The sequence below is a fragment of the Heterodontus francisci genome, chromosome 30, assembly GCF_036365525.1.
Source record: "Heterodontus francisci isolate sHetFra1 chromosome 30, sHetFra1.hap1, whole genome shotgun sequence".
In the NCBI taxonomy this organism is placed as follows: Eukaryota; Metazoa; Chordata; class Chondrichthyes; order Heterodontiformes; family Heterodontidae; genus Heterodontus; species Heterodontus francisci.
The window spans coordinates 36,170,771-36,193,571 of record NC_090400.1 but is presented as its reverse complement, the minus strand read 5'-3'; the positions used below and the strand labels follow the sequence as shown (position 1 = coordinate 36,193,571).

General features: G+C 39.7%; 1 protein-coding gene across 6 annotated transcripts in view; it reads right to left on the bottom strand.

Moving 5' to 3' along the window:
• Positions 1-11,773: 11,773 nt before the first annotated feature.
• kiaa0753 (KIAA0753 ortholog) overlaps positions 11,774-22,801 on the bottom strand; it is a 58,418-nt gene continuing 47,390 nt past the window's right edge. For all 6 annotated transcript variants that reach the window (XM_068010375.1, XM_068010369.1, XM_068010371.1 and 3 more), the window contains one exon: positions 11,774-17,057. In XM_068010375.1, the coding sequence (XP_067866476.1) occupies positions 16,940-17,057 (118 nt within the window). In that variant the 3' untranslated portion in view covers positions 11,774-16,939. The remainder of the gene's footprint in view (positions 17,058-22,801) is intronic.

Genomic DNA, 22,801 nt, shown 5'->3' with positions numbered 1-22,801 from the left:
TAACTGGACCAGACATATAGGGCTGGATTTTGTAGTCCCGCTGCCAGGGGCAGCGGCGAGCACAGAAAATGGCAGCCATCCCCCACAGGACCCACGCCATTGCAATTCTGCAGCGGAAGGCCACTTTATATATTGGCAGCAGCTGCCCCCCCAATCACGTTCACCACATCACTGATGCGGAAGTAGGTGCTGGTGCCTACCATTTTTAAAAGGCTACCAGCCCTTCAGACATTTGAACAAAGTGCAGCGTTCACCCCTTCCCCACCTCGGTGGTACCAGCTTTCTCCGGATGGGAAAGCGAAGGCACGAGTGCAGCTCGAGGTGCCTAGGATTGGGAACTGATGATAAGATCACGGAGGTTTATATTTTAATTCATGAAAATGTGATATTTTAATATGCTAAATCAGGTCCCATCCCAGAGCTTTCTTGCCGAAAATCCCGGTGTCGGGTTCCGTGGCGGCTGCTGCCGCTCCAATTTTCCAACCCTCCCCACCATGAAACCTGATGTCAAACTGGGAACAAAATCCGGCCCATATTGTGGCTACAAGAGCAAGGCAGAGGCTGGGAATTCTACAGCAAGCAGTTCACCTCCTGCCTCCCCAAAGGCACAAGTCAGGAACTTGATGGAATACTCTTCACTTGCCTGGATGTGTACGTGTCCAACAACACTCGAGGCTCGACCCTCTCCAGGATAACTCAGCCCTCTTCATCGGCACCCAATTTATTTTTTCTTTTTTAAAATTTTTTTAATTTATTGATACAGCACTGAAACAGGCGCTTCGGCCCACCGAGTCTGTGCTAACCAACAACCATCCATTTATACTAATCCTACATTAATCGCATATCCCCTACCACATCCCCACCATTCTCCTACCACCTACCTACACTAGGGGCAATTTACAATGGCCAATTTACCTATCAACCTGCAAGTCTTTGGCTGTAGGAAATCGGAGCACCCGGTGGAAACCCACGTGGTCACAGGGAGAACTTGCAAACTCCACACAGGCAGTACCCAGAACTGAACCCGGGTCGCTGGAGCTGTGAGGCTAAACATTCACTCCCTCCACCACTGGCACACAGTGGCAACAGCATATACCATCTACAAGATGCTTGGCAAGTTGCTGCAGTGCCTCCTTCAATAGCACCTTCCAAAATGGTGATCTCTACCACCTAGAAGGACAAAGGCAGCAGATGCATGGGAACACCACCACCTCCAAGCCACACATCATCCTGACTTGGAACTATAATCGCTGTTCCTTCACTGCTGCTGGGTCAAAATCCTGGTATTCCCTTCCTAACAGCACTGTGGGTGTATCTACATCAGATGGACGACAGCATTTCAAGGCAGCAACTCACCACCACCTTCAAGGGATGGGCAACAAATGCTAGCTTTGCCAGTAATGCTCACATCCCATGAACGAATTTTTTAAAAAGCCAAAGTAGTGTGGGGTGTGGGGGCAGAGAGGCAAAGGGAAGCCTTTAACCGAGCTGTCAGAACAGATCTGCCAAAGATATTGTCATGTGCTGTAACTATATCTCAGAAATAATCTCCAGTAATTGTTTCAAAATTGCTGCAACCAGGAGCCTTGCAAACATTGCCAATTGGAAAAAGATTAACTGATGCTCAGGACAGTCATGAAGAAGGTGGGCTGACCCTTAACCTGCTTCCAAGTTGTCCTTGTAAGAAATTAACAGAGCAAAATGCATTAAAAGAGGCATTTAGTCACCTATTGCTTGATTAGCAGCTTGCCTTGTGTCTTTGCATCATTGGAAAATGAAAAATCTCCAGACTTTAAAAGTTGCTCTACAAGCACTTACATAATGGAAGCAACATTCCAGTCTGATTTCTATGGCAGTGGATAAAATGATGGGACAACAATGTGCTCAAATAAATGAACAGAGAAGCTGTATTATGACTGATCTATAAGGACTTTTAATTTACTCCTCCAAGAACAGCATAGTTTTCCATGCAAGAAACTTAAACTACAAATAGGTTAGAATAGTGAATACATAAACTTGTGAAGAACTAGATTAAACATCCAAAACGGGAACGAGTGAGGAGTTAACCTGGTAAAGGTTTTGGCCTAGCGGGAAAGTTCAAACCGTTTTCTAGCTCAGGCCCACGGCTAAAATAGCAGTTGGCCCCCAATGACATTGTCAGAGACTGATCTGTATATTTAAAGGAAGAACCCAGCTAATTTCTGGCAGTTGGCCTCCTCGTCTGTTCAGAAGAACAGGTTAAAATCAAAGCAAGCGGGATATCGGTGGGTGAGGCCCCAGGTGATTTTAACTGCCTGTCTACTTACTCAGTTTCCATGGGTTAAAATTGGCCCTAGAGATGAACAACACCTGTGCTTTCTTTTAGCCATTGTTAAGAATCCAGTACAATTATTTATAGAAAACCTAAAATCATAGTGGTCTTTAATCATTATTTTAACTGCATTTTTCCAAATGATTTTGAATCCTAGTTATAACTATAAAGCCATAAGTCATACCACCCATTTTGCACATTTCAGGTTTAACAAGATCAAACATAACTATGACACAGCACAAAGTTTAACATCTGCAAGCATTTGCCATCAAGGTTCACTTGTGAGGAATGACCAGCAAGGTTCCAGAGGTCTGCTGGTGATTGTAACATTGTTCCTAATGCAAGTTATTAACTTCAGGAGAGAAAAAGATAAGGAAAGAAAATGTAAGGAGAGAACACTTGAAAAACTGTTTATGATCTCTTATAATAGGAGATGTATGCTAAAAGCATTGTGTGGGTTAGTTTGTTTCTAATTGGTCAGAGGTTCATGACGTATTGGTCCATCCTTACGAATCCTATGAATTTTGCCAAAAGTGTAGCACTGTACATTCAAATACAATAAGATATATATACACCAGTTATGCAGTGATCTACCACTTCTGGAGAACGGCATTCATTGTCTTGTTCACGTATCACATTAACAGAACTCCTTTCAATATAGAAATAAATTACACCGCCACCAAGTGGCAAGAATCTGTTTATTGATCCAGAGGAGATGGGAGAATTTATAAAGACAAAGAAAGAAGGCCAATGGAAAAGTGAAGCATTAATAGAAAATCCCAATTTCAAAGGAGACCAAAATTTAAAAAAAAAAAAATCTGTGACTCTGATCAGCACAAGAAATTCAGACCTTTTCAGGAATTTGGGGGAGGCGATGGACTAGTAACTCAGAGACCCAGGCTGCTCCTCTGGGGACATGGGTTTGAAAACACCACAGCAGATGATGACATTTGAATTGCTTGAGTCAACTGTGGCTCAGTTGGTAGCAGCCTTACCTCAGAGTCGCAAGGTTCTGGGTTCACTCCAGGATTTGAGTGTAAAAGTCAAGGCTGGTACACCAGTGCAGTACTGATGGAGTGCTACACTGTCAGAAGTGCTGTCTTTCAGCTGTGGTATCAAGCTGAGTTCCTGTAAACTCTCAGGTAGATGTAAAAGATCCTGGGGGCGGTGGGGGGTGGGCGGGCGATGCTATTCTGAAGAACAGGGGAGTTCTTCCTGGTGTTCTGGCCAATATTTATATTGAATCCGAAACTAGGGTCCTGAATCTAAATAAAGGAATTTTAAAAAATGTATGAGGCATGAGTTGGCTATGGTAGATTGGGGAACTTTACTAAAAGGGGTGACGGTGGATAGGCAATGGATAATATTTAAAGTACGTGTGCATGCATTACAACAATTATTCATTCCCGTCTGGCGCAAAAAATAAAACTGGAAAGGTGGCTCAACCGTGGCTTACAAAAGAAATTAGGGTTAGTATTAGATCCAAAGAGGAGGCATATAAAATTGCCAGAAAAAAAACAGCAAGTCTGAGGATTAGGAACAGTTTTGAATTCAGCAAAGGAGGACAAAGAGGTGGATTAAGCAGGGGAAAATAGAGTATGGGAGTAAACTTACAGGGAACATAAAAACTGACTGTAAAAGCTTCTCTAAATATGTGAAGAGAAAAAGATTAGTGAGGACAAATGTAGCTCCCTTACAGTCAGAAACAGGGGAAATTATAATGGGGAACAAAGAAATGGCAGAACAGTTAAACATATGCTTTGGTTCTGTCTTCACAAAAGAGGTCACAAATAACCTCCCTGAAAAGTTAGGGAACCAAAGGTCTAATGAGAGGGAGGAACTGAAGGAAATCAGTCTCAGTAAAAAAAAATAGTGCTAGGGAAATTAATGGGGTTAAAGGCTGACAAATCCCCAGCGCCTGATAATCTACAGCTCAGAGTACTAAAGGAAGTGGCCCTGGAAATAGCGGATGCATTGGTGGTCATCTTCCAAAATTCTATAGACTACAGATTGGAGGGTGGCAAATGTAACCCCACTATTTAAAAAAAGAGGGAGAGAAAAAACTGGGAATTACAGACCAGTTAGCCTTACATCAGTAGTGGGGAAATGCTAGGGTCTATTATAAAGGATGTGATAGCAGAACACCTAGAAAACATAAATGGGATTGGGCAAAGTCAGCATGGGTTTACGAAAGGGAAATCATGCTTAACAAATCTACTGGAGTTTTTTGTGAATGTAACTAGTAGAATAGATAAGGGAGAACCAGTGGATGTGGTGTATTTGGATTTTCAGAAGGCTTTTGATAAGGTCCCAGTTAAGCGGTTAGTGTGCAAAATTAAAGCACATGGGATTGGGGGTAATATACTGGCATGGATTGAGAATTAGTTGATAGACAGGAAACAGAGTAGGAATAAACGGGTCTTTTTCTGGGTGGCAAGCAGTGACTACCGTAGGGATCAGTGCTTGGGCCCCAGCTATTCACAATATATATTAATGACTTGGGTGAGGGAACTAAATGCAACATTTCCAAGTTTGCAGACGACACAAAGCGGGGGGGAAGAATGTGAGCTGTGAGGAGGATGCAAAGAGGCTCCAATGTGATTTGGACAAGTTGGGTGAGTGGGCAAATGCAAGGCAGATGCAGTATATTGTGGATAAATATGAGGTTATCCACTTTGGTTGTAAAAACAGGAAGGCAGATCATCTGAATGGTGATAGATTGGGAAAGGGGAAGGTGCAACGAGACCTGGGTGTCCTTGTACACCGGTCGCTGAAAGCAAGCATTCAGGTGCAGCAAGCAATTAAGAAGGCGAATGGTATGTTGACCTTCATTGCAAAAGGATTTGAGTACAAGAGCAAGGATGTCTTACTGTAGTTATACAGGGCCTTGGTGAGACTACATCTGGAGTATTGTGTGCAGTTTTGGTCTCCTTATCTGAGGAAGGATATTCTGGTCATGGAGGGAGTACAAAGAAGATTTACTAGGCTGATTCCTGGGATGGCAGGATCGACGTATGAGGAGAAATTGGGTTGACTAGGCCTATATTCATCAGAGTTTAGAAGAATGAGAGGGGATCTCATAGAAACCCGTTAAAATTCTAACAGGACTAGACAGGCTAGATGCAGGGAGAATGTTCCCGATGGCTGGGGAGTCCAGAACCAGGGGTCAGTCTTAGGATACGGGGTATGCCATTTAGAACAGAGATGAGAAGAAATTTCTTCATCCAGAGGGTGTGAACCTATGGAATTCGCTACTGCCAAAGGTAGTGGAGGCCAGGTTATTAAATATATTCAAGAAGGAGATAGATATATTTCTTAATGCCAAAAGGATCAAGAGATATAGGGAGAAAGCGGGAACAGGGTACTGAATTAGACGATCAGCCATGATCTTTTTGAATAGTGGTGCAGGCCCGAAGGGCTGCCTCCTGCTCCTATTTTCTATGTTTCTATATTAACGTTGAATGAGGATCAGTAGCCTTTTTGCTCTCTTTCAATTTTTAAAATAGCTTTTAAAAAATTCACGGTATTACTGGTGAAAATATCCCATGAGAAAAAGCTCATTATATTGCTGATGAACTGTGTATCTTTTATACCAGTAAAATTACATCTGCAAATCACCACAACCTATGTAATACCACATTACTGTTTATTCTATATCTATCATAGCAGTATACTAGCTTCAGCTGTACCTGTACTAAAATAGGAACAAAATATCAATATAGTGCAGTTGTAGACTGATGTAGGAATTTTTGTCAGACTTATTATAATCAAAATGTGCCTATTGCTTATTGTATACAGTATCAAAAAATCCAATAAACATGTGGTGGAGAGTATTTTCCCCATATCCTTGGTCAGAAATGGAACAGGTTAATAAAGAGATATCTAGCCAAACACCTTTTTTTGTGATTACGTTACATATGGACATAGATGACTGCACAGCATATATTTTTTTTTTCATTTTAGTCAATGCCATCCCAAACACATTCACATTATAAAGTAATACAAATCCCTGCTATAAAATACAATTTCAAATATTGGTACTGGTTTTCTTCACCTTTGGCCCTAAAGGTGGAGATCCATTTTTCCAGCCCCTTACCTCTTTATGTAGCTCCAGGACTTTTGCAGTTTGCCAAGGGGGAAGGGAAAAGCAGTGGCACCCAAATTTGTATTTGGCACAGGCCCCTCACAGCCACATACAAGAATTGGGAGGGATATTCTCAGCCACCTTTCCCTCACTATCAACGTACTGAGTACCCAAGTGGATGGGTACCTGAAGAAACTCACTGATGGGGCTAATGCTAAGAACCTTGCAGGCCAAGATGTCTGCAGAGGTCATGGGACAACCTAAAGATACATGGAGGCACCAGGTATGTTCATTCTAACCTTCCTAGCACAATCGTTAGGCCACAAGCTCTTCTGGCCCTGTCAGGCCTTCAGCTGTGCCTGAATGTTCTTCCCTTCTGCCAGCATTAGGCCTGTACCAGACCTGACCCAAGACAGAAAATACCAGAAACAGTTACTGTACAGATTACTTCTGCAGTCCTGCACTGGAAGTTTAGGGGGTGGGGTGGGGGGGTGGGGGGGGGGGGGGGGGGGGAGGGGGCAGCAGGGAGGGCAAAGAAAATTTTCATTATTTTACAAAGATCTTTCTTTAGTTAAAACTTTTTCTATTGAAACACTAATTAGAGGCCAGTTGCACTTTTCATTATGTATTGTTGTGATGGCACTTGTTATCTCCATACAGCTGGATTTAGATCATTTGTTGTATTCACAAGACTAAAAACCACAGATGGCATGATGGATATCGAGTCTTCAGTAGTAAATAAGGCAGGACATTTCACTTGACAATTTAATTTTACACTAAAGACTGTACTTGTGTGTGAAAATATTGAGTATCTGAATCTATAGAATTTAACATACAACAGAGGTGAAGAGGGGAGGAGTTTTCCACACTTAATACATGTAATTTATCTATTCTCAGTCAGGGTAGGAGTAGGGTGCTACAACTGTCCTCACTGGGAGACGCCATTGCATTCAAGACTAAACCGGTCTTCAAGATCCATACATATCCAGAGGTTCTGATTGGAAAGCATACATGAGAGTCTGTGAGAGAGTGCAGAGATTTACCAGAATGGTTCCAAGGATGGGGAATTTTAGCTATTAGGTTAGATTAGAGAAGCTGGGGTTGTTCTCCTTGGAGTAGAGGAGATTGAGGGGAGATTTGATAGAGGTGTACAAGATTATGACAGGTATAGATAAGGTAGACAAAGTAAATCGGTTCCCATTAGCTGATGGTACAAGGAGTAGAGGACACAGATTTAAGGTTTTGGGCAAGAGGTGCAGGAAGAATTTGCGGAAAAACTTCTTTTATACAGTGAGTGATAATGACCTGCAACTCTCCACCTTTGAGGGTGGTGAAAGCAGAGACAATTAACAATTTCAAAAAGGAAATTGGATGGGCACTTGAGGGAAATAAACTTGCTGGGCTACGGGGCTAGAGCAGGGGAAAGGGACTGATTGGGTCCAGTCTCTGTTAAGTAATCAAGTGGTCCAAATAGCCTCCTTCTGTGCTGCAATGACTCGAAGGACACAAAGAATGGCTACCTGGACAAGCTATATGAGGGTAGCTGGTACATGTGAACCCTAGGTAGCCATGGATCCATACCTGCTAAGAGTTAGCCCCTTGAGGACCGGACAGAGAAAACTGGAGAGCAGGGGAAATAGAAAAAAATATGAAAATTAAAACCATCACTATGAGTGAATCAGTCTTTGATCTTTCAGCACTTATTCATGTTTTCACTCATTTAAAATAAAATAGCATGCAAATAGTGAAATTTATCTTTTACTTATTTTTAAGATGAGGACCTGAATAACTAGTGCAAACTAAACGTATATACAATGTGGATTCAACCACTCATCATTGTACAATTTGCCTTTGCATTAACATGGATACTATACTTCATCCTCTCAGCATAATTAGTATGTATGGGCTCTTTACTTCTTAACTGTTCAATTACTTTGGCACCACTGTGAGTGAGAATTCCATTAAAATCCACCATCCTGTTTGCATTTGTGCCAAAAATAGCATGTTAGTTGGCATTGTCACTATCAGGAAATGGCAGAGACGCTGAACAAATATTTTGTGTCTGTCTTCACAGTAGAAGGCACAAATTACTTACCAGAAATAGAGGGTAATCATGGGGCTAATAAGAGTGAGGAACTCAAGGTAATTAATATCATCAGCAGAGAAAAAATATTGGAGAAACTTAAGGGACTAAAAGCCGACACATCCCCAGGACCTGATGGCCTACATCCTAGAGTTCTGAAAGAGGTGGCTGCAGAAATAGTGGATGCACTGGTCATAATTTTCCAAAATTCCCTAGATTCTAGAATGGTCCCAATGGATTGGAAGTTAGCAAATGTAACACTCCTATTCAAGAAAGGAGGGACAGAGAAAACAAGGAATGATAGACCTGTTAGCCTGACATGAGTCATCAGGAAAATGCTGGAATCTATTCAGGAAGTCTCAACAATGCATTTAGAAAATCAAAGTTTGAAAAAAGTGAACATGGTTTTACAAAAGGGAAATAGTGTTTGACAAATGTATTACTGTTTTTTTGAGGATATAACTAGTAAAGGTAGATAAAGGGGAACCAGTGTATGTAGTATACTTGGATTGCCAAAAGGCACTCCATAAGGTGCTACACCAAAGGTGAATATGCAAGATAAGTGCTCATGGAGTTCAAGGTAATATAAGCACAGATGGAGGATTGGTTAATGGACAGGAAGTAGAGAGTAGTGATAAATGGGACATTTGCAAGTTGGCAGGATGAACGAGTGGAGTGCTGCAAGGATTAGTGCTGGGAGCTCAGTTATTTACAATCTATATTAATGACTTAGACAAAGAGACTGAGAATAATGTATCCAAGTTTGCTGATGATGCAAAGCTAGGTGGGAATGTAAGCTGTGAGGACAAGGAGGATGAAAAGAGATATAGAAGGGTTAAGTGAATGGGCAATAAGGTAGCAGATGGAATATAATGTAGAAGTGAGGTTATTCACTTTGGTAGTAAGAATAGAAAAGCAGACTTTTTAAAAAGCATGAAACTTTTAAATGTTGATGTTCAGAGAGACTTGGGTATACTCGTACAAGGAACACAGTTAGCATTCAGGTACAGCAAGCAATTAGGAAGGAAAATGGTATGTTGGCCTTTATTGTAAGGAGACTAGTGTACAAGAATAAGGAATTCTTGCTACAATGTATAGGGCTTCTGTGTTCAGTTTTAAATGTATAGTTGCCTTCAAGGAAGTGCAGCAAAGGGTTTAGATTGGTCCCTGGGATAAGCGGGTTGTCCTATGATGAGAGGCTGAGTAAATTGTGTCTATATTCTCTGGTATTTAGAAGAATGAGAGATGATCTCATTGAAACTTACAAGATTCTGAAGGGCTTAACAGGACAGATACTGAGAAGTTGTTTTCCCCCTAGCTGAGGAATCTAGAATACAGGGGCACAGTCTCAGGATTACTGGTCAATCATTTAGGACTGAAAGGAAAAATTTCTTCACACAGAGGATTGTGAATCTTTGGAATTCTCTTCCCGAGGGTTGTGCATGCTCCATCATTGAGTACATTCAATGTTGGGAAAGGCAGATTTTGGGTGTCTCAGGGAGTTGAGGGATGTGGGAAGTGGGCAGGAAAGTAGAGTTGAGGCAGATGATCAGCCAAAATCATATTGAATAGTGGAGCAGGCTCGAGGGGGTGTATGGTCTACTCCTGCTCTTATTTCTTATGTTAATTTGTCCTATTTATCAAGCACTTGCAATTTTCCATTAAATTAGAAAGACGTGATAAACCATGTGGTGCCATAGGTACAATGATTGAATATTAACTTCTGTTCTCTCCACACAGCTGATTCTTGCAGCTCTCGGAGGTTATTTTCCAGAGATACAACATCGATTTCTAAAAAAAAAAATCCCTGAGACAACAAAGCTGCTGAGCAAATTATTTAGGAGATTACTTCTGTAATAGACATGGCATTTGAACAGACATCCATAAAATTCAGTTTCTTGGTGTGCTATTATATAATGATATAGATAGTGTTGATAGAGATCAGAAAGTAGCTTTCACTAAGATTGGAAGCATTGCTTGTAAAATTCAAACTTAAAATGATTCGACAATTTAAAAAATATAGTTTGGATGACAAGGTAACTACTGCAGCAGCAACTCGGGATCACACACCAAGCACACAGCTAAGCTCTATGAATTCCATCTACTCTGCCACGGGACTGCTGGAAAATGAAACTAGAATTGCACACCTCTGCACCTGCTAACTGTAGGAAGATACAGCTTCCCATGTACAATGCTTGCAAAAATAAACACATGGATGAAATGTATATGGATTATATGAAAATGAGTTTCTGTCTGAAGGAATATAAACTAGAAGTTACCTTATTTTTGACCAATTAAGTTTTAAGAAGTTCTATATAAAGCTTCCCTCTAATCCCCAATTAGTAACTGGGCAAGGCTCCTGGGGATAACTTAGCTATCAACTCAAATTGTAACATTATATATTTACTGTAGATTATAATGAAATTACAAAAATATCTTAAAACTGGGGGAGCAACATAGAAAGCAGCAAAATGCAAAGCTGCTCCCACCTACAAATACTTCCTTTCTGTCTATTTAACCAATAAGCAGCCAAGCCAAACAGACCAGAAAAGTCCCTGGTTTGAACCTCTATGTGTTGTGTTTACCAACTTAGCTAGGGCAGTAGTGCCCCGGTTAGAGAGGGGTATTTCAGCCTGGGTTTCATTTCTGATCACTGTGCAACAGGTGAGGATGGGATTCTGTTTGGCTGTGGCTATGATTTTTCAATGCACTACTGATATCAGTAACTCGGCTAAGTAATTTATTTTACAACCTGTTAATCTTTCATAACTTCCCTGACCACTGGAAGGTATTGAAATATTTCAAATACAGAAATTGTGCATGTCTTGAAATACATAAATTTACTGATGGACTGAGATTCCTCCACACTGGGGCGGCATAGTGGCACAGTGGTTAGCACTGCAGCCTCACAGCTTCAGCAACCCGGGTTCAGTTCTGGGTACTGCCTGTGCGGAGTTTGCAAGTTCTCCCTGTGACCGCGTGGGTTTCCGCCGGGTGCTCCGATTTCCTCCCACAACCAAAGACTTGCAGGTTGATAGGTAAATTGGCCATTGTAAATTGCCCCTAGTGTAGGTAGGTGGTAGGAGAATTGAGGGAAGATGGGGATGTGGTAGGGGATATGCGATTAATGTAGGATTAGTATAAATGGGTGGTTGATGGTTGGCACAGACTTGGTGGGCCGAAGGGCCTGTTTCAGTGCTGTATCTCTCTATAACTAACTGCAATAACTATCAACAAGTAATTTAAAATGTTTATTTCATAAATATTTTATAGATATAAAAAGCAATTTTGCATAAAATTTTCAAATCACCCCAAACATATCCTTTGAAAACTCATTACAAAATATGTAAACATATTTCCAGTTAAATATTTATAAATATACCTGTCAATTTTATGACTGCTATTACATGTCCAAGGCATCGAATGTTTCAAAAAGTATTTGAAAATATTTGGTCACACAAAACTACAGGGGAATCTTTTAAAACTGTGCATACAAATAATTAGCTAAACAAGCACACAAAAATTCATATAAGATTTTATATATGGACTGAAAGCCTGACCCAACTATGCAAGAAAGCTCAGTTTTACCTGACACATGTAAATAAGAGGTGATGGCTGCATCAAAATAACGACTTTATTTTATTAACTACCTTTCTCTACCATGTATCTGATGTAAAACTGGGCTTTTCCATAAGCATATAGTCAGTGGGCACATAGGAAAGCATACTAATTGACAGACAACAAATTGGTCAAGTTCATTATTTTTCCAAGGTTCAAAAAAATTCTGAAATCATGACAATTTCCTGAGATTTACCCCTTCCACTGAAGGGCAAAGCAGGCAAACCTTGTGAATTTTGGGTTTTAGCTTCTGATCAAAGTGAAGATTTCTACCTCAATACACCAATTTCAAAATACATAAATTTGGCTCTTGGTTCTAGATTCCCTGGCCAGGGAAAACAGCCTCCTAGTATCTACTCGGTCAAGCCCCTTAAGAATTTATATGTTTCAATTAGATCAGTTCTATTCTAAAATATAAGGAATATTGGCCTAGTCTATTCAATCTCTCTTTGTGGGACAATCCTCTCAGCCAGAAATATGGGACATCCAAAATACACAAATACATGTCATTTCTAAGCAAATGATTACAAAATTTACAATAGCTCAAAATGAAATTAAAGTAATGTGCTCCTGCACAGACTGATTACAGGACTATATTTTTAGCCATTTATAATACACTTGTAAAAAAAAAACCTGCTCGACAATTGATTTCTATTGTAATTAACTCGGTGTTCTAGCCATTCATTTTTAATGGATCAAACCTGTAGACAGCCTTTTAAAAATGCATTGGAAATTGTTGGCTTGAATAAAAAAAGGCAAGGCACATATTTCTAGGATGAGAGGACTGTCCCATGAAGAGACTGAACAGATGAGGCTGTTCTCTCAATTTTTGAATAAAGGTGATCTAATTGAAACATAAATTTTTAAGTGGCTCGACAGAGTAGATGCTTGGAGGCATTTCCCCTGGCTGGGGAGTCTAGAACTAGGAGTCAGTCTCAAAATAAGGGATCATCCATTTAGGACTGAGATGAGGAGAAAATTCTTCACTCAAAGGGTTGGTGAATCCTTGGAATTCTCTACCCCAGAGTGTTGTGGATGCTCAGTCATTGAGTATATTCAAGACAGAGAGGGATAGTTTTTTTGGGCAGAAGGGAAATTAAGGGATATGGGGATCATGATGGAAGGTGGAGTTGAGGTAGAAGATCATCCATATTCTTATTAAATGACTAAGCAGGCTCGAATGACTGAATGGCCTCCTCCTGCTCCTTATGTTATGTTCTTATTTATTAAGCAAAAAGGAAGAACCACGTAGCGTTAAAAAAAAAAATCAGAAATCAGTTACTTGTGCCAATACCCCCAATAAATTTCCCATCAAATGCTAATTTACAATAAAAGGCAGATAACAGTTTATTTTTTTTTTAAAATAAAGTCTTTCATAGCAGTAAGGTTTCCCAATAGCTATTATTTAATTTTAAATTGTCCCACAACTGTAACGTGTTGCCAAACTTTCTTCATCTCGGTTTCTTACCAATTGAACAGTCAGACCCACATATTAAGACAAGCTTAGCAGCATACCAATATATGTATAAAGGTTGTTGCCAGAATGATGATGCATCAATTATACCTCAAAAATTGTTGCATCTGAGTGGCTGCACTCCCTTCCACAACAGTCCCTTCTAATAATGATCTGAACCCTCACACAGTTATGATCGATAGCATGTGCCATTTCAACTGTAACATTAATAAATCAGCTTGAAGATTCCCAGTTATTTTACAATAACTTGTGGGGAAATTATTCTACCAGGCCAAAGTAACATTTATATCATCCAATTTAGTCAATGATTTTAAAAAATATTTATTGTTTGAATATTTTGTGCCTGTCGCTTTTGTCACCCTTTGTTTGGGAAGAGTAGATGTAGGACATATTTTCAATTCTCTAATCTGTACAGTCTAAAACATAGTTTGGATGCTATGAAAATCTTTAGTTTATATGTTATATGCATGCATTGACATTTTACCCAGAATTCATGTACTGTAACTAATTAGGCAAATGTGTTTGGAGCTGTATTATCCAGTTGCTACTTACCTAGTTGGCAAATTCATCTGAAAATTTAGGCAAAATATGTGCAAAATTCCTTACAGATACATGTGTGAACAACCCAATAATCTCACCCATTTAAAGAAGGTTTCCAATAACTAAGGGCAAAGCAAAATAACCGTTTATCATATGAAATTATGAAGATGAAAAGTACTTGACATTTTTTCCTGTCAGGTCACTTAACAGCCAACAAAAAAACTTTAAAATTAAGTGGTTCCTGTGAAAACGCCACTATCATACGAATTAGAAGTGGCCATTCGGCCCCTCAAGCCTGCTCCGCCATTCAATAAGAACATTGGCTGATCAACTTGGAAGCGATGCAGGTATTTAGGCTTGTTTAATGTTTCTGCTACATTGATAATAAAAGGAATTTCCCATAATGATAAATGGAATACCAACATCTATTTGCCAAATTATAACTGACGTTCAATTAGCCAAGCCTCAAATGGCAAACTCCAGCCATTGCCAATGCCGAAAACTGCAAACTTTGACCTTTGTCACATTAGCAGATTTATCTTATGTGCAGGCGTCAGTACTGCTTGAAAGACAGTGAGCCTACTTGTAATTACAATCCAAGTCTACATGTTTTCTGAACAGATCAGGAGGAAATTAACATTTATATGTCATGTTATCATCTCTCAAATATTCCAAACACTTTACCTATAATGAATTCCTTTAAATGCAGTCGCAGTTCTTATGTAGCTATGCATTTTGCACCTTATGTCCAGTAGCTTATATTCTTTGCAGGTGATTTTCATGTGCCAGTAGTAAATGGGTGAGCGTGGGCAGGAAAAGCCAGCAGTGGATGTGTATGATTTCGCAAATATATAATTAACTACCATGGTAGGCAAGCTGCTACTGCAAAATGCACTCCATGTAGTAAGCCTGAGAAGTTGGAGAAGGGAAATCCGGTAGCATGACTGCTTTACAAGGGCCTGCAGCTTAACATGCGGTTGGGGGTGGTGGCGCTGATTTCATTTGGAACAGTGGAAAGCAATACTGTGAAGCAGCAGGCAACATCTGTTCAGCACCTACACCAAACACTGTCAAATCACTGATAAAAAAAAACACAAACTATTCCAAAAATAAAGTTTCCAAAGCTCTAACCCAACAGCAAGGGGGGGAAAATGCTTTAGATATTTCTTCAAATGGCCATTTCCTAATGCACAATGCAGGAGTGCTGGGTAGGAGCAAGAATCAGCAGGAAAGGTAGAAAATGGTGTTGGGAGGTAAACAACATAACTAGACCTCCTCCCCTCCGCCCACCCCCCGGACATGTATTCATGAGACTTACACCCGTTTCAGACAAGAGCTCTTGCTGCCACAATTCACATTTGCCTGAAAATTAGACCACACATAAAAGTAGCAAAAAATGGGTGGGTCTAGCAGCTGCTTTATTTTCAGGCCACTATCGTTCCAGTCTAAATGGAGAAGCAATGTCTGGGGCATGTTCTAATTCTGAATTGTATCTGGATCGCAAAGAATCATTTGGATATACTGCAGGAACTGTAATCTGTCTTGGTTCCAATAGTTAATTTGAGGAAGTTTCTGACCACTTGACCAATCTGTCCTTAATTAATGCATTAGATCAGACTAGAAAGCTTGCTATCCTTGGGCATGTACCAGTAACTAAGAGTGACCTATTTTGGCCTGCAACTAATTTGCACTTCATTTTGGTTAAGTTCATAAGATTAGTTGGATAAAGATCATGCTCAATACATTTGACCTCATCTTTCTGGAATATAACATTTTATAGAATGTTGCCATTTTTAAAAAATAAAGTCTGGTGTCCTGACCATCCTTAGTCTGATAATTCATTCTAATTACAACCTTCTGCCTAAAGAAACACTTCCTGGTAACTGTCCTAAACTTGATGTTTAATTCTATCCTTCCCATCTTGACTGCAAAAGTGCTTTGTTAATTGATTATTCTGTATGAAAGCTCCAGAATGTGTTACCTGCTGAACACAAAGTAATTTATCTCCAGTGGTTCATTTGCACTTGTTTGCTTACTGGAGCCATCAGAGATCAGATCTGCACAGTACTCCTGGTATATTGTCCTCATCATAAATCTTGACTTAAAGATAATTAGAAGCATGTAAACACATGCACAGGAAAACAGGGTACTTCACTGCTGCTAAATAAAATTGTGATAAAGTACTGAGCACATGATCAACCTGCAACTGTCTGGGAGAAAATTTTTTTTTCCAAACTATAGTAAAATTTCATTTACATATATATCTCCTGAACTCCAGTGATGCAGAGACTAATATGTGCTCTGTATTCATGGCAACAGTTAAACATGCTGATATTACATTACATTGAAGATGTAGTCTATTCACAGCACACTTAATATAGAATCCTTCAAATTATGCTGGAGAAGTTTCACAGCAAGACATGCACTTTGAGCACTGGCTTTAGATCACAAATCAGTATAACTAAAAAGTGAAAACAGTTCAGGTTTTAAAATAAAATGAGGGAGGTCTGTGAAAATAGGCAGGTTCTACATGACTTTGAAAGTATATTTTGAGAAATTTAAGCCGAATAAAAGAAATGAATACTGCAACTTTCAATCATTAAAATTTATGACAAGACTAAGACAAAATAATTGTTATATATTAAATTGTGTTTGGAGAACAATCTTGTCAATCAATTCAAGTGAATTTGTGATGAGCATTCCATGTACTATGTACAAGTTATGCTTAGTGTCGTGTTTTCAGATGACAGTTTACATGTTTCTTTGAAGAATTCAGGAAACACATTCAATATTCCTCTCAAAGTGTCACCGGGGCATGCTCTTTTTTTTTTACTCTACAGGCTGCACAAACTCAGAAGTGAACAAGGCTTCTGCATACTCCTCACACACATCTTGCAATTCAGTTGCTACATCATTTAGACCTTCTTCCATCAGCTCTTCAGCCAAGCTAGGGGGGAAAAAAAAAAGAGAACAGAACATAGCAAAGTTAGCCAGTCTGTCCAGTGAATTTGCATAGATGGGAATTAACTACATTACAATGATTGGTATGCTTATCAGAAATTAGTAGGTGGCCTTAGCTTATGAAAATAAATTTGTTACTTCAGTTTTAATCATCCAGTGATAACATTCACGCTTGTGTTTTTCAATTATTTCACTGCTTAAAAGTTTCCCCAGAGAAAAATAAATTAAAGCTGTATTCAGCATGTCATTTCAAACCAAGACAATGTTTCATATAAAGAATAGATGCATTAAATAAATGTTATACTAGATTAACAAGTCATTTAACAAAATAAAACATAAAATAAGGTCCTTGAAGGTGGCAGGACAGGTAGAGAGTGGTGAAGAAGGCATATGGAATGCCTTCCTTTATTGGCCGAGGTACAGAATACAAAAGCAGGGATGTAATGCTGGAACTGTTTAAAACGCTGGTTAGGCCACAGCTGAGTACTGCATACAGTTCTGGCCACCACATTACAGGAAGGACATAATTTCTCTGGAGAGAGTACAGAGGAGATTTACAAGAATGTTGCCAGGGCTTGAAAGCTGCAGCTATGAGGAAAGATTGGATTGGCTAGGGTTGTTTTCCTTAGAACAAAGGAGGGTGACTTAATTGAGGTGTACAAAATTATGAGGGGCCAAGATAGAGTAGACAGGAAGGACCTGTTTTCCCTAGCGAAGAGGTCAATTACCAGGGGGCACAGATTTAAGGTGATGGGTAGAAGGATTAGAGAGGACATGAGGAAAAACTTTTTCACCCAGAGAGTGGTGGGTGTCTGGAATTCAGTGTCAGGGATGGTGGTGGACACAGAAACCCTCACCTCATTTAAAAAAGGTACCTGGACATGCACCTGAAGTGCTGTAACCTGCAAGGCTATGGACTAGGTGCTGGAAGGTGGGATTAAATTGGGCGGCTAGTTTCTTTTGGCCGGCGCAGACAATGATGGGCTGAATGACCTCCATCTATGCTGTAATGTTTCTATGGAAAACTACTGAACTGGACCAGCAGTCAATTGGATAATATTGTACCGTCAAGGGTGGTGTACGAAGTTTAATCACACTGATCTAAGTAAACTCCAGAGCTATAACTTCATTGTGTAAACCACATTTTCATTAACTACACTTAACTAGTACAGCTTTTCATTCATTGACATGTCTCAAACTCTTCACAAGCAGAATTGTTACTATTATTACTTACCATTTAATACCAAGAGGTACAAGCGATTAATACCATACCAAAAAAATATCAGCCATAATTTGAACAATTTCACATAGCACATAAATGCATTGCATCACATTAACTTCCACATAAATGTGGCATTTGAGCTCATAAAACATTTTCATATGACTAAAATCAAGAATTACAGTATTATATGCTTGTCTTTCTGTACCAAGCACTCCTCAAATGGTGCAGAGGGTAGTCAGGTGCCTTTCAGATATCTGACCAGCCAGAAGTTACAAGAGAGCCAATCAAGAAAATTCTTTTGATTCACCCCTTCTCCACCTCATAAGAATCATTAACAGCCACACAATTGAAATTTGCAACCAGAAAATGTAGAGTTATGAACCTGCACCCTGGTACTCAGTACACCAGGATAATGTATTACTTGTTTAAAAAACTGTCACATCCATTAACTCCTGGCCAAAATGAAACACCTACATATAATTTAAAATTCATTCCAAATAGATATGCATGTGTATATTTCATTCTTGAGTTTTAATTGTTAGATTGAGGAAACTCTAAGCCACAAATCTAAGTTTACGAATACACAGCATATTTTCCTGCAATCTCTAATGCAACAAAAATACTGGAATATAAAATGGAAACCAGATATTCACACCCATAAAATTTTGCTCCCATTAGCACCTGAAGGAAATCATATCCCTTAATAGTTCTATTAGAGAAATATTGGGTATGTTTACACACTTTTCCTCCATCTATCACTCTGAATTTAGCAATGTCAGCAGTTAAGTACTGTAATATAAATTCTTTAATAGGGCCATATCAGCTTTGTAAGGTGTCTATACCCATTTAAATTTTAAAAGTTCTATATCTTTCAGAACCTAATTAGTTGTATCACGATGGACCAGTTAATAAAAAGCCAATTCCTCCTGATAATTTTTTCAAGTTTAAAGTTCCTGAAAGCCCATCTTCGTTAGTAGATCTTTCTGCTGTAGTTGTTCTGCCAAATCCTGCAATGATTAAATGCTCTAGTTGGTTCAAATTAAAAACCTCAGGCTCATTAGTTCTGTCAGCAGGTGCCGAAGCGTAATGGTATCCTTCCACCAGTGGCTTAATTTCACAAAAACATTTATAATCATTTCAGATAATCTATAACAAAACTAATTTTACAGACGATAATCTATTAACCTTCACTGAATCTTGAAGCAGAGGCAAATATATTTAACTAAATGTACAAACAAATGGTACTCAATAAAATAATGCTGGATATTTTTAGAATGAATGACAAGACACAACACAACACAGACAATATCACGATGAACATTAATTGCAGACAAGACAAAATCAAATTAAATCTACATTGGCTACTAAATCTACCATGCAACAATTGTCTAAATTTGAGAGCTTCATCTATTTTGTGAGTTATATAAAAAGCATTCAAGTATGATCTGCATTTTGAAAGATATTCTATTTTTAAACATGCAAATGTCAAAGAAAATACAAGAAGCAATTACAATTAATTTCTCCTGCATGTTCAAAATTAACAAAATCCTGAATAGCTGTATAGAAGATAAGCTGATAACACACTAAAAACTACAATTTGTTTGACATCTCAAAACAATGCAATTTTCACTTAATTTTGTGTCCCTTGGAGTCATTTGCCAATAAAACAGCATTATCTTTATCACAGACATAGCAAAACAGTCAAGTACAGTATCAAAATAACTGTTATCTACGCAGAAAAAACTTTTCACATGATGGAAGTTTAAAACAAAATCAGAAACTGCTGGAAATATTCCACTATTAAGCACACTGTCCCTTTCACTCCTTTCCTAAAGGTACAATTTCCTAAAGGACACACATGATCATTACTGCATATTCTGTTCCCTGAAACTCTCCAACAACTATTCATTCACCATATGCATACCATTGTCAAGAGCTGTGAGAAATAGCTAGTTACAATTATTTCCTCCCATCTAATGCATAGAATTCACTGAAAAGCAAAAAATGCAGACACTGGGGTCTGTATTTCACCAGCCTCTCGGCATCATGGATTGTAGCGGAGAGGCCTGTAAAATGCTTGCGGAAGCAGCCCACCATGACCCACGACGGTGAAGGCCCCACCGATATTAATGGCGGCGGTGAGGCCTCAATGTGGCCCCCCCTCCCCGCCCCACTCCCGTCGCTTGGCGACAAGGCCTTCAATTAAATATTTAAATGAGTGTAATAAACATGCTAATTAGCTTACCTGCTCCCGGCAGCCATCCCACACTGATTTTACGGCCGCTGGCTGCAACTCTCGCACCTTTGGAACTCCGTACGGAGTTTCAAGGCGAGACACTGGTGGGGAGGGAGGAGGAGTAAAATTATCAGGGTGGGGGTGGGGTGGAGATCGGGAAAAACCTCTTTCATTGGCTGTGGGGATGGTGGGAATGGGTTTAGGGTCAAAGGGAATAAAGTTCGGGGGGAAAGGTCGTAACTGAGAACTAATCTTTTTTGGGGGGATGGGAATAGGCCAAAGCACTGTTTATCCAATTGGGGGGGGGAAGATGGCTGAGGGGATTGCAGGTGTGATCAAACCTTTATTTAGATTATTAAAGAACTGGTCACTTTAATCATTTAAATGTCCTCTATGGCACCGGCGCCTACGCAGTGGCGCCAGACGCCATTGCCGGGGACGCGGTGGCCGCCCCCTCTACATCAGGACAGCCACTCTGCTCCCTCTATTTAAATGAGCCCCCATGCATAATATCGCGGAGGCACTGCGGCGGCGCTTCAGTGTTGGGAGGCCGCTGACTTCACAGCGCATCACCGCATAACATTCAGCCTTAGAAGTCTCCAGCAAAAACAAAAATCATGGAAATGCACACCAGATCAGTAAGCAGCTGTGGCACAAACTCTTTCAGAATAGTTCTGAAGAAAGGCCTGCACCCAAAATGCAAGTGTGTTTGCTCTCTGCAGATGTTGACTGATCTGTTGCTCATTTCCTGTGGTTTCTGGTTCTACCGCAATATTCATTGCTCACAGCATAGTTCTTTTTGCAGTGGGAATGCCAAACAAAGAATGGATGTTTCCGTTGCTGAACGTCTCCCTTCTGTCTGCAAATCTGATCTTGGTCTACTTGTTGTTTGTCACTTCAACCCCCTCCCCATTTTCACTCTGACCCAGTTTGAATGAATGAAATTGTTTTGTGACGGAAATCACACCTGCCATATTAATTGTGTCATATGGGACACTACTTGGAACTTTTTTACCGAACATTGCAAAGAATTTGTTTTAAAAAAAAGTAGCGCCGAGCGGCTGAAAACATGGTTGCAGATTTGCATTCTGAGAAAGGCAGTTGAATAGAAAGACAATGGGAGTGCTCACTGATTCAATTAACGAGATTGGTCTGGGCAATAGTGGTGATCCACATCCTTTGACTGTGTAAGAGCCAAAACTCCACCCCCCACAGAGTATGTCTGGCACGCTATGAAATCCAACAACCCTCCTGGAAGTTGCTGTTTCAAATAGAGATGGTCACATCCAACAACTCTCCTAGAAGTTGCTGTTTCAAATAGAGATGGTCACATGCTACCTGCTGGCCAAACCAGGGCTTTTTTGAATTGTGCCTCGAGAAAGGAATCAGACTGCAATTTGAACAGAAAGGAGAAAGACTGCAACTGGACTGGCAGAAGGAAAAGTCCCCCTCTCTCCCTCTCTAGCAAAGTCCCAGGAAAACCATGATGGCAACTTCTACACTTCAAGACTACAAAGCCTCTTTTCGGCCTTCTGGTACCAGAGAAGCAAGCTTGAAATTGTGCGCTGAGGCCCAGTGAGGACTCCAAGACTTTAACTCCAATGAGGACATTGTATCAAGGACATTACTACCCAGTAACTGAATTCCATTTATTACAAACTCCACTACACTGCCCCCCAGTTCTTTCTTCCCCTCTCTATCTGTGTGTTTCTCTCGTATGCATGAGAGTGTGGTTGCGCCGCGTATTTTAGTAATTTTAACTGAGTTAGAGTGATGAAGCCAATAGACTTAAACAAGAAAGATATAAGTTTAAGAAAACCTGTCTGATTGTTTCATTTGCAATTACAATTAGAGTGCCGTGAGCAAAGGCTCACTGAGGTTGTAAGCTAAAACCACTGTTTTGAAAGATAAACCCTGCTATGGTCAAACCTGGAAAAGAGCAACAGGGGAGCCTGAGACCCCTTCCTCACCCGGTCATAACAGTTTACTTTTGCAATTACTAAAATCTGGTAACATTGCCCATACTAGACAGAGTTTAAAAAATGTATTATATATAATTATCTATCATTTATTACTTCACTTAAAAATAAACTAAATGAGTGTAACACTTCTCAACTTAATGATGAAACCTGGAACAAACTCAATGGATTTTGCAAAACAATAATGGTATATTTATAAACTAATGTAGGTACATAAAGTAAATGAACTAAACAAACCAATAAGGACAGTATATGGACAGCATTACTTGTCCAATGATATACTTTATTAATTA